This window comes from Ovis canadensis, chromosome 4 (assembly GCF_042477335.2).
Source record: "Ovis canadensis isolate MfBH-ARS-UI-01 breed Bighorn chromosome 4, ARS-UI_OviCan_v2, whole genome shotgun sequence".
Lineage (NCBI taxonomy): Eukaryota > Metazoa > Chordata > Mammalia > Artiodactyla > Bovidae > Ovis > Ovis canadensis.
This window is the reverse complement of record NC_091248.1, coordinates 116,453,052-116,465,760: the sequence shown is the minus strand read 5'-3', so window position 1 is coordinate 116,465,760 and position 12,709 is coordinate 116,453,052. Positions and strand designations below refer to the sequence as shown.

Here is a 12,709-nt window from a genome sequence, read left to right as displayed (position 1 = left end):
GGAATGAACTGGGCCTGCTGCTTTGGGAGCACAGAGTCTTATCCACTGGACCACCAGGGAAGTCCCTGTCAGGGAATTCTTGCCTTAGATATGTCTAAAGACCTTTCAGTTTTAAATATGTCTGTGCACAGAGAACTCTAACCCAACCACCCTATCTTGTTCTCTTGCATGACACGTGCCTATTAGGACGTACCCAAGGTCTGTGGCTTCTCTGCATTCTGTCCTGATGAGATGCAGCTTTTCTCATGTTTGTGCTGTTGGTGAAACCCACCCATCTAACGCTGCTTTAAGGACCTGCACTAAAGGCTTCTTCTCTGTTGTCTACTTCTGTTCTTTCTGGAAGGGAGCAGTTCTGACCTACAACTATCCTGATCTTAGAGCTCTAACCTCAGGATCACCTCCTGCCCCCACCTTCCCTAAGCTGCATTCATTTTCATAACACCTTCACTGACCTTTCAGTTCCATGGTAGGACTTAGTTACCCTGTGAATCTTAGAAATTTTCATCACCTCCCCCGAAGTATCACCGTTTGCAACCAGTTCTTTTATTACTGTACCTGCTTTCTGAACTTCCTTAAGTGTCCCTGAAGTTTAATCAGTAATGATGACACTTGTTTGTCTGTGACTCAGGGAACGTTAAGAAGGTAGAAGTGGCTCTAACAGCTAGTGTCAACCAAACTTTTAAATTAAATTATTTTAGAATTATTTTTAATATACTCTACAGCATGAGTTCTAAACCAAGGGTAGGGACTTCCCTGGTGCTCCAGCGGTTAAGCCTCTGTGCTTCCATGAGGGGCTCGGTTTCAGTTCCTGGTGTGGAGCTAACATCCCACATAACCTGCAGCCAAAATATTCTTTTTTTTTTTTTACCAGTTTATTAACACTTATTTTTTTTTTTAATTTTAAAATCTTTAATTCTTACATGCGTTCCCAAACATGAACCCCCCTCCCACCTCCCTCCCCATAACATCTCTCTAGGTCATCCCCATGCACCAGCCCCTTCTTTAAAAAATTATAATAAACCAAGGGTGAGGAGCTTCCCTGGTGGTCCAGTGGTTGAGACTTTGCCTTCCAATGCAGGGGGTGAGGGTTCAGTGCCTGGTTGGGGAGCTAGGATCCCACATGTCTCATGGTCAAGAAACCAGAATATAGGGCAGAGACAATATTGTAAATTCTGTAAAGACTAAAACAATGGTCCACATACAAATAAATAAATAAGTAAACCAAGGGCAATCTTCCCTTTACTCCCCCCAGGGCCATTTGACAGTGTCTAGTCTAGTCAAGGCTATGGTTTTTCCTGTGGTCATGTATGGATGTGAGAGTTGGACTGTGAAGAAGGCTGAGCGCCGAAGAATTGATGCTTTTGAACTGTGGTGTTGGAGAAGACTCTTGAGAGTCCCTTGGACTGCAAGGAGATCCAACCAGTCCATTCTGAAGGAGATCAACCCTGGGATTTCTTTGGAAGGAATGATGCTAAAACTGAAATTCCAGTACTTTGGCCATGTCATGCGAAGAGTTGACTCATTGGAAAAGACTCTGGTGCTGGGAGGGATTGAGGGCAGGAGGAGAAGGGGACGACCAAGGATGAGATGGCTGGATGGCATCACTGACTCGATGGACGTGAGTCTGAGTGAACTCCGGGAGTTGGTGATGGACAGGGAGGCCTGGTGTGCTGCGATTCATGGAGTCGCAAAGAGTTGGACACTGAGCGACTGAACTGAACTGAACTGTTTTCACAACTAGGGGAGTGCTACTGGCCTGGTGAGGGTAGAGGCCAGGAATGCTGCTAAACACTCCAATGCGCAGAACAACTGTACCCCCCATAACAAGGAATTTGCCATCTAAAATGGCAGTAGTGCTGAGGTTGAGAAACTTGGCTTTATAGACCCTCATGTCATGAATATCCCTCTATCAGTGAGGCAGAATGGTTGGGGTTGTGGAACAGGGCATGCAGGACCCCCTGGGGGCTATGCATAGACCATTCCTGTATCATCATCCTGGCAGGGTGGGAGCTGGGGAGGTGATGCTGTTGGAGATGGAAGATGGGGAGAAATGAAGTAGATTAAGGAAAAACTAGAGAGGAACAAAGTCCAGGTACTTGGGAGAATAGAGGAAAGCTTATTCGGATGCCTTTGAACTTGCCACTTGGCTATAAATAACACTTTCATGCTACAGAAATGCAGGATAGCTTGCTTATTTTCAGATATTCCCAATGTAAAAGGTGGTAGATAGTTGCAATCATGGCCCCGAGTGAGTCATGCCATCCTGTTTACACCTGTCTGCAGTGTGATTTTTGCCATTCCTCTGTTCAAGAGGTGGTGTCTCTTTTCACCCCATGAATCTGGGCTGGCCTTGTCACTTTCCTTGACCTGAAGAATTTGGAGGGAGTGATGTTGTGTGACCTCTGGGGCCACTCAGCTTTGGCTTTCTCCCTCCAGGAACATTTCTACCATGATGCGAGGACTCCCCTCCTGATGAGGAAAAGGCCTAGGCATCCAGTGGCCCAGCCCAGCCCAGCCCCTGCCAAAATTCCAGCTCATTCCATCTCTGTTAGTGAACACAGATGAATCAGTGTATCCACCCAGCCAACCCATAGCATAGTGAGAAACAACAAATCATGGCTATTTTAAGCCACTTCTCTTTGGGGTGGTTTGCTACATAGCAATAGATAACTGGACATTGTGTATGAGTGACTTCGTTTGGATGTTGTTAGAAGTTGTGGATAATATTTTGGTGTTAGAATGCATGCGAATGTGCTAAGTTGCTTCAGTTGTGTCCAACTCTGTGCGACCCTGTGGACTGTAGCCCACCAGGCTGCTCTGTCCTTGGGGTTCTCCCGGCAAGAATACTGGAGTGGGTTGCCATGCCCTCCTCCAGGGGATCTTCCCCACCCAGGGACTGAGAGGCGCCTCTCGTGTCTTCTACACTGGCAGGCAGACTCTTTACCACGGGCACCACCTGGGAAGCCCTTGAGTTAGAATATGTGTGTAAATATCAGATCCTAGTTAAAAGAGTTCTTCCTCCTTTGCGCTTGCAGCACTTCTCGGAGCTTCTGGATGAGTTTTCCCAGAACGTCTTGGGCCAGCTCCTGAACGACCCTTTCCTCTCTGAGAAGAGCGTGTCGATGGAGGTGGAGCCGTCCCCGACGTCCCCGGCACCCCTCATCCAGGCCGAGCACAGCTACTCCCTATGTGAGGAGCCTCGGGCCCAGTCGCCATTCACCCACATCACCGCCAGCGACAGCTTCAATGACGGTAAACCCAGAGCAGGGGAAGCAGCTGGGACCTTGGCATCTTTGACCTTGACCTCCTTGAGGGTGCAAATTGTGTGTTACAGTATCATCAGCACCCCCTTCAGCCACATACCTGCTGTGTGTGGCCTGTGCTTGGGCCCTGGGGAAATGCAAAGAGGCACAGAATGTAGCTCTGCCTGAGACTGTGTGCTCTGGGAATTTGTTAGAACTGAATGGTACTGATTGCTCTCTTTGACCCTGTGGACTGGGCAGCAAAGCTTCCTTTTACACATCAGCCTGCCCTTTCTGGTTGATAATTCCAGTACATCCACCATTTCAAGAGGTCATGCCATGTTTTTTTTTTTTTTTTTTCTGAGAAAGAATTTTTATGACCACTCTTCTCCATAAACACTTCTTGGGTATCCTCTTGACCCATTTCCGACATGTTTCCTTAACCCCGTGTATAGGAGATCTTGGCGAACATTCCTAGACTTTCTCGTTGGTTACCCTTTCATGCCCATTATCAAGGCCATTAGCTTGGTATGTGTTGAGAATTTAGTTTTCCTGGTCTTAGAAATGTTCACATGTTTTGACCATTACTCCACAGGCCTTTAATTAGTGTAGACTCTATGAAACTTTTAAAATTGAGTTTTCTATGTTTGTTTTCCTAGAAGTATAACCACCTGTTTTAGTATCTTGAGTAAGTTTTGAAAACTCTATCCCCTAATGCTAGTTTGGCATATGCTCTCTTCTCCCAAGAGGATGGTCCCTAACTTGATGTCCTCTGGCTTGACCTAGATGTCCCCTCTCCTCCTATATGACTGTATGCTAAGTTGCTTCAGATGTGTCCAATTCTGTGTGACCCCATAGATGGCAGCCCACCAGGCTCCCCCATCCCTGGAATTCTCCAGGCAAGAACACTGGAGTGAGTTGCCATTTCCTTCTCCAGTGCATGAAAGTGGAAAGTGAAAGTGAAAGTAAAGTCGCTCAGTCATGTCTGACTCTACGTGACCCCATGGACTGCAGCCTATAAGACTCCTCTGTCCATGGGATTTTCCAGGCAAGAGTACTGGAGTGGGGTGCCATCGCCTTCTCCAATATGACTGTATACATGACAGCATCTTGTGAAGTGACTACCTAACAGGACAGGATGCCTCCTGCTTCCTTGGGTTAAAGGGACATGCCTGTGTCCACTTCACAAATAGGCCACTAGCTTTGTAGGGGAATCCCGTCTCCAGTTGGGGTTCTTAGATCTATCACATGCTTGCATGTTTTTGCAAGCTCAGTTGTGTCTGACTCTTTTGACCCCCAGGCTGTAACCAGCCAGCCTCCTCTGTCCATTAAATTTTCCCAGCAAGACTACTGGACTAGTCACTATTTCCTCCTCCAGGGGATCTTCCTGAGCCAGGAATTGAACCCACAACTGCTGTATCTACTGCATTAGCAGGCAGATTCTTTACCATTGATCCACCTGGGAATCCCTCTTAGATCTGCTATGCTGTGTGTGTGAAACCCAGGTTTCCCGTATTGCAGGTGGATTCTTTTACCAACTGAGCCATCAGGGAAGCCCAACAATACTGGAGTGGGTAGCCTATCCCTTCTCCAAGGGATCTTCCCAACCCAGGAATCAAACCAGGGTCTCCTGCATTGCAGGCGCATTCTTTACCAGTTGAGCTGCCAGGGAAGCTCCTTAGACCTACTGCTGCTGCTGCTGCTAAGTCGCTTCAGTCGTGTCCGACTCTGTGCAACCCCATAGACGGCAGCCCACTAGGCTCCTCTGTCCCTGGGATTCTCCAGGCAAGAATACTGGAGTGAGTTGCCATTTCCTTCTCCAATGCATCAAAGTGAAAAGTGAAAGGGAAGTCGCTCTGACCTCTAAAAGAACCAACTCTGGGATCAGTAAAACATCGTATCTTGGGACAGAGAATGCTGCAGGTTTTTTTCTTTCTCAGGCTTATTCTTCTTTTGATTAGAGGTCTACCCACAAACAGCCCAGGAACTTTGGCCTTCTGTCCTCAGTGAAGGGAGGGTCCCAAATCTGTGGGTGACTTCTTTCCTGACTGGACCCTTTGGAGCCCTAAGTGTATTCTCAGATTTCTCCTGACAAGAGGTTAGGTACATGATGACCTCATCCTTCGTCTCTGTGGTTTGTCTACTTTCCCTGCTTCGACAAGGGAACAGGGTGAGGGGAAGTCCCCTGGGAGGGAAGGGAGGAAATACAGCTGAAATAATTCGAGGCTGTGGAGTTGTTCTGAGGGTAACACGAGATGATGAGTTTAAAGAACCTGGGGCAGTGCCCACCACATAGCATTTCAGTGAATCAGTGTTTCTTCCTTCTCTCCTCACCTCCCCTTTCTTCCTCTGTTGCTGCAGAGTTGTTATTGTTCGTTTTCCTGATCCCCTTCTTTTCCTCCTGCTTCTCCTCCTTTTAGTCTTTCTTCTCCCCTCCTCTGCTCTCCATCTTTTTTCCCCTTTCAGTTTCTTATTAAATCATTTCCAGGAATGACCTCTGTTCAAATTCAGGGATATGGTCTCTGTTATGACTATATACCCTTCATTTTATTATAACATGGAGGACAACTATAGGGAGTCAGCCTTTTTCTGCATTTTAGCTTAGATAAACTCTTGCAGTCCCTGCCTTAATTCCTTTTTTTTTTTTTTAAGTGGACTCTAGCACTAGATGGAAGATTGGACTAAATGACCTTTAAGATTTCTCCCAGTGCTGAGGTTCTGTGTGGGTGTGGTGTCTGTTTAACATTTGTAACTGCCTTTGTATATGGTTTTCCCATACTCTCTCTCTCTCTCTCTCTCTCTAATATTCTTTTTGATATGGACTATTTTAAAAGTCTTTATTAAAATGGTTACAATAATGTTTCTGTTTTATGTTTTGGTGTTTTTGGCTGTGAGGCATATGGGATCCTAGTTCTGCAATCAGGGATCAAACCCACATTCCCTACATTGGAAGGTGAAGTCTTAAACACTGGACTACCGGGGAAGACACCACCCATATTCTCTTTACTGGTTTGCCTCTGTTATTCCTATAGCTCCTTTGATGCCTCTATTTCAAGCCCGAATTCCCTTTGTGGAAGTCATTTCTAATACCTCTTGTATAGTTATCTACTGCTGTGTAACAGATCTCCCCAAATTTGTGGCTTAAAATAGTAATAATCATTTATTACCTCTCATGATTTCTGTGGATCAAGAATTCAGGACTTGCTCACATACGTGGTTCTGGCTGTTGACTGAAAAAAACACACAACTTAAAAGTTGAGAATTATGTTTTATTTGGTGGACTTTCTGAGGACCGAAGCCTGGGATGCAGCTTCTCAGATAGCTCTGAGGTTCTGTTCCAAAGCGGTAAGGGAGAAGCCAGGTTATATAGGAGTTTTTGCGACAAAAACCAGGTAGTCAGAACATCCAAAGATTACTGTTAATTAAAGAAAAACCAGACAAATCAAGTTAGTGAATTTAGCTTTTTTCTCTGTTTTGGGAAGATTTAAGAGTCTGGACTCATTGAAATCATTCCTCTGATATGAACCTTAATTATCTAAGGCCAGTAACTTCTTTCCCATCCTGAGTTCCGTCATGGCTCACTGTGTCCTCAGATGGTAGAAAGTACTGGAGCCCTGTGGGGATTCTTTTATAAGGCGTTCATTTCATTACAGAGGGCTTCACCCTCATGACCTAATTATCTCCCCAAAGCCCCACCTCCTGTGACCATTACTTTGGGCATTAGAATTTCAGCATGTGAATTCTGGGAGGACACAAACATTCAAAGCGTAGCAGAAGGCAAGTTGACATTTTAACTAGGATAGACAGGGAAGGCCTTTCTTTGAAGGTAGCATTTGAGCAAAGATCAGCAGATGAGGAAAAGAACTAGGTGTATGTGTAAGAGGCTTCTAGGCAGAGGGAGTGGCCCTGTGTTAGGGGTGCGATAACAACACAGCAAACCTCTGTTGTATTCAGTTATCATCTGTGGAGCTAGTCATCCATGCAGCAACCTTGGTTCTAGAATATGCAGACTAGAGCTGGCCTAAACAGTCTGGGCAACTTTCCCCTTCAAATCCGTGTTTGCTGAGCACTTACCATGTGTTCTAGATACTTGTGAGACAATGATAGTAAAATGGTGTGTACTGAGTCACTTCAGTCATGTCCGTCTCTTTGCAACCCTATGGAGCCCGCCTGGCTCCTCTGTCCATGGGATCCTGCAGGCAAGAATTCTGAAGTGGGTTGCCGTTTCCTACTCCAGGGGATCTTTCCCACCCAGGGATCGAATTCACGTCTCTTTGTTTCTCCTGCATTGGCAGGTGAATTCTTTACCACTAGCACCACCTGGGAAACCCAGTAAAACTTAGATTCTTACCTCAAAGTAGCTCATAGGGAAGATACCATGTACCCCAATACTTGATCAGACTGAATATGAGCAGTGTCCTGAGAGGAAACTGTAGTATCTTGGAGGAGAGAGAGCATGCCCAGTGATGATCACAGGAAAAGTTGCAGGAACGAGGCAGAATTTCATGTGAGCCCTTACGTGTTGAGTAGAGTTGAAACGGTGGTGATGGTTGGAGGGAAGCAGATAGTGGACACAGGGCTGGGATACTGATTCTTCTAACACAAGACCCTGCGTGAAATGATTGCCAAGCAGGTTTCCAAAAGTTCAGGATCCCTCCTCTTTCTGATAACACTTTTTTGATTTTTTTTTTTTAGCTTTTTAATGCTTATCAGTATACATGTAGCATAAAGAAACCACCTATACTTATAGTTTAGCGTGGGGAGAAATGATCAATCTTTTTCAGGAAGCTTTCTTATTAGACCAAAGCACACAACATTCAGCTTCCCCATCTGGCCCCTCCTATTTAGAGGTGCTATAGTGCCATACACAAGGAACGTTCCCTGCCATATCAGTCAACAAAAGGTGTTGTGGTCATCAGCCGGACTATGCCCCCTAAGGAGGTTCAGGATGGAAAAAAGCAGGATATTGGCCCTAAATAGTTAATGGTGCATATCAGAGGAATGATTTCAATGAGCCCAAACTCTTGCATCTTCCCATATAAAGAAAAGTGCTGAATTCATTTACTTCAGGTGTCTGGGTTTCTTTAATTCACAGTAATCTTTTGATGTTCTGACTACCTGGTTTTTGTTGCAAAAAATTCCTGTGCATCCTGACTTATCCCTCACCTCTTTGGAGCAGTCCTCAGAGCGGTCTGAGAGGCTGTCTTCTGGACCTAAGGCCTCAGAAATCCACCGAATAAAATAGATTTCTCAACTTTTAGGCTCGTTTTTTTTTTTTTTTTTTTTTTGGGACCACACTGTAATAGGCTGTGCTGGTAATTTGCTGAGAATAGGTACAGTGGGTCAGATATATTTTGCAAAGAGTTTCTGATCCACAGTTCATCTTAAGTATCAGTTTTTCTCTGAGTAAAGGCTTCCTATGCTAGCAAAAACCCTTTTGTATGCAGGGAATAATGAGCGTGAATAGTAACTGTTTGGAGTATGTGAAATCGGAGGTAGGCAGTGTGCATGAAGGAGCTGGGGAACTTGCTGAGGAAAGCATTGTGCAGGTCTTGGCTTCAATTGTTTTTCTGAGTTTTGTGTGGATAGGCAAATGTTTGGGAACAGAACGATTTGATTCATTTGAATCCCAGTTGGCATCTGCCTTAGGGAGGATTAATTCACAAAGATCCCTCTGGAGTCTGTGTTCTGTTAAGCAGATTGCTTTCCTGATCCAGGAGGATGATATTTCTTTAGGAGATGCATAAATAGGCAGCACTTTAAACATTACTGTTTGCATTAAATTTAATATTCTTCAATCATTTGCGCTGTCTAAACAGCCTAAAGCCCGGAACTAGGAATCCTTGTTTCTAGTGATGGCTAGTATTTCATTGTACCTCGCAAAGTCAGTGATTCCAATCTTCTTGTCCAGTTTTAAAGATTAAAAGGAATTCTTCTGTAAATGCTTCTGAGCTTGAAACAAAGTGATAAGCTAAACAGTTCAAATGAGACTTTCAGTTTATTAGGATTTTTCTATCTTCCTCCCTTTTCCCTTCTCTCTTTCTCTCTCCTACCATCATCCTTCTTTCTTTCTCCCTTTGTTTTCTCCCTACTAACTTTCTTTTCCCTCTTCCTCCCTCCTTGAACCCTGAGCAACTATATTGGGCAAATGTAGGTGCTCTTGTCCTACATTTTGGTGTTTGTCTATCATGTTATTCAGATGGATGGTGGACCCACCCCTAAAATTGTGTGCAGAATTTGGGGCTGACCATTTGTCAGTTTTTCTGCTGGGGACATTTATAACTTTTGTTTTTTTAGATCCTCAACAGAGCCTGTGACCAAAAAAAAGGTTGAGAAACACTAGTCTAAGATTACATAGGAGTCTTCTGTCTTCGGGGCTGAATTTGACTGTGGACTCCTCTGAAACACTTGAACTAAAGAACTTCACATGGTTCGGCAACCACAGGAGCCAGTCCTAGGAATGTGGGCTCAGCCTTTTAAACCGCCAGAGAGACATCCTGCTTTCGGCTTGTCCGTTTCTGCCCAGGATTAAGGCTGCTAAGTAGGGTTTTCTGTTCTTTTTTTTAAAAAAGGTGAAGACTTTATAAAGAGATAAGCAGAAGTACCCAAGTAGATTGAGGAATGAAAAGCTTATATTTAAATGACCAAGTCTTGCTCCTTACCAGCTGGAGGGTATCTTCATGAGTTAGTCTATTTTGTTCATGTTCCTTTGTAATTGGGGTGCTAGGTACTTTTTTTTACTTTTGTTCCTTAATTTCTGTCTTCTTCCTAATGAGGAAACCTCTTGCTGGATGAAGGCTGTTCAGAGAGAGCTAGACACAGCCCCTGTCCTCCAAGATGGTATAAGAAACAAGTTAGAAAATATACAAAATGTCAACAGACTCAGAGTAGAATATACTCATCCAGAAGTGGTCTGTTGGCCCCAGGCACAAGTCAAGGTAACTTTATTTTGGGTGGAATAAAGAACTGTAACTGTGACTCTTCCAGTTCTACAGACAGTGGGACTAGAACATGAAAAATAATCATCTTCCTTCTGGCTGGCCTGGTTAGGCTTCTAGAGTCAGCAGGGCAAGAAGTGACCAGGTGCACTGGCTTAGTATGGATATCTTAAATTTATGGTGTTGTTTCACAGGTGTCTGTGAAAACAATAGTCTGGGAGCTAAAGATGAACAGATGCCTGATGGAAGGCGGAGACTCAGCAGTTGATGAGAAACAGGGCCTTAGTAAAGTGGAGTGGTGTTTTTTCAGAGACTTGAAGAAGAAAAATGATGGCTGATGATGCCAGAGCAGGGAAGGTGTGCTTAATATAGCAGTCCAGGGAGAAATGGAAAAGTGTATGCCATGCAGGACAAAGAAAAAATGGATTTTGAAAGGATTCGATGAAACCCAGAGCCGGACTACATCGGGTATGCTGAGTAAAGGGTAGAGATGAGTCATGGGTGACTTAGGTTTTCTGTTTGCAGTGGTGAAGACATCTTGATGTTGAAATGTTCCAAGGCCTTGGGACCTGGGAAAGAAAGTCCCAGAGAGATGACAAAGAGCTTTGTTTTCATCACATTTGATTAGAGCTGCTGACAAGAGCATGGGTCTAAGCCGTCTTAGAGGGCGTAGATTCTAGGGTTAAAAAAATTCAGACATATCTGTCATTTACCTGCGGGAAGTAGCTGGGTCCCCTGGCAAGGATAAGCTACAGAAAGAACCTGATGTGTTTGGTGTGGACAAGTAGAGGAACAGTCTTCTTTTCAGAGTCTGAAACCTGGACTAGTGATGTACGTTTTTTTGCTCATCACCCATTTGAGATTGCCTTTTATTTTCTTTTTCTAACTAGTATGGAAAATACCCCCTCAACTTTTTAAAAGAGAAATAATGACTTCTTTGTTTGCTTGGTCATTGAAATGTTAGACTAGTATAAGAAAGCAATATTTATAGCTCAATTCACTCACTCAGTTGTGTCTGACTCTTTGGAACCTCATGGATGGCAGCATGCCAGGCTTCCCTGTCCATCACCAACTCCTGGAGCTTGCTTAGACTCAACATCCATTGAGTTGGTGATGCCATCCAACCATCTCATCCTCTGTCATCCCCTTCTGCTCCTGCCTTCAGTTTTTATCAGCATCAGGGTCTGTTCTAATGAGTCAGTTCTTTATCAGGTGGCCAAAGTATTGGAGTTTCAGCTTCAGCATCAGTCCTTGCAATGAATATTCAGGACTGATTTCCTTTAGGATGGACTGGTTGGATCTCCTTGCAGTCCAAGGGACTCTCAAGAGTCTTCTCCAACACCACAATTCAAAAGTATCAGTTCTTCAGCCTTCTTTATGGTCCAACTCTCATGTCCATGCATGACTACTGGAAAAACCATAGCCTTGACTAGACAGACCTTTTGTCAGTAAGGGGATGTCAGTAATGGGGATGACAGTAATGTCTCTACTTTTTAATATGCTGTCTAAGTTGGTCATAGCTTTTTTTCCAAGCAGCAAGTGTCTTAATTTCATGGCTGGAGTCACCATCTGCAGTGATTTTGGAGCCCAAGAAAATAAAATCTGTCACTGTTTCCACTGTTTCCCCATCTATTTGCCATGAAGTGACGGGACCAGATGCCATGATCTTCATTTTCTGAATGTTGAGTTCTAAGCCAGCGTTTTCACTCTCCTCTTTCACTTTTATCAAGAGGCTCTTTAGTTCCTCTTTGCTTTCTGCCATTAGGGTAGTGTCATCTGCATATCTGAAGTTATTGATATTTTTCCTGGCAATCTTGATTACAGCTTGTGCTTCATCTGTCCTGGCATTTTGCATGATGTACTCTGCATATAAGTTAAATAAGCAGAGTGACAATATATAGCCTAGATGTACTCCTTTCCCAATTTGGAACCAGCCTGTTGTTCCATGTCTAGTTCTAACTGTTGCTTCTTGACCTGCATACAGATTTCTCAGGAGACAGGTAAGGTGGCCTGGTATTTCTGTCTCTTTAAGAATTCTCCACAGTTTGTTGTGATCCACAGAGTCAAAGGCTTTGACATGTCAGTAAAGCAGAAATAGATATTTTTTCTGGAACTCTCTTGCTTTTTCTATGGTCCAGCAGATGTTGGCAATTTGATCTCCAGTTCCTCTACCTTTTCTAAATCCAGCTTGAACATCTGGAAGTTCTCGGTTCACATACTGTTGAAGACTCACTTGGAGAATTTTGAGCTTTACTTTGCTAGCATGTGAAATGAGTGCAATTGTGTGGTAGTTTGAACATTCTTTGGCATTGCCTTGCTATCTAGCATTAAACTTGGGAGAGACCCTGATGCTGGGAAAGATTGAGGGCAAGAGGAAAAGGGGTAGACAGAAGATGAGACGGTTGGATGGCATCACTGACTCAATGGACATGAGTCTGAGCGAAATCCAGGAGATGGTGAAGGACAGGAAAGCCTGGTGTGCTGTAGTCCATGGGGTCGCAAAGAGTCAGACATGACTGAGCAACTGAA

The 12,709-nt window shown here is 44.2% G+C and overlaps 1 protein-coding gene across 1 annotated transcript in view; it reads left to right on the top strand.

The window, feature by feature from the left end:
* The window catches only part of CREB3L2 (cAMP responsive element binding protein 3 like 2), a 129,554-nt gene that overhangs the window by 72,481 nt on the left and 44,364 nt on the right, over positions 1-12,709 (top strand). The window contains exon 2 of the mRNA XM_069588485.1: positions 3,036-3,252. Coding sequence (XP_069444586.1) covers positions 3,036-3,252 — 217 coding nt within the window. The remainder of the gene's footprint in view (positions 1-3,035; positions 3,253-12,709) is intronic.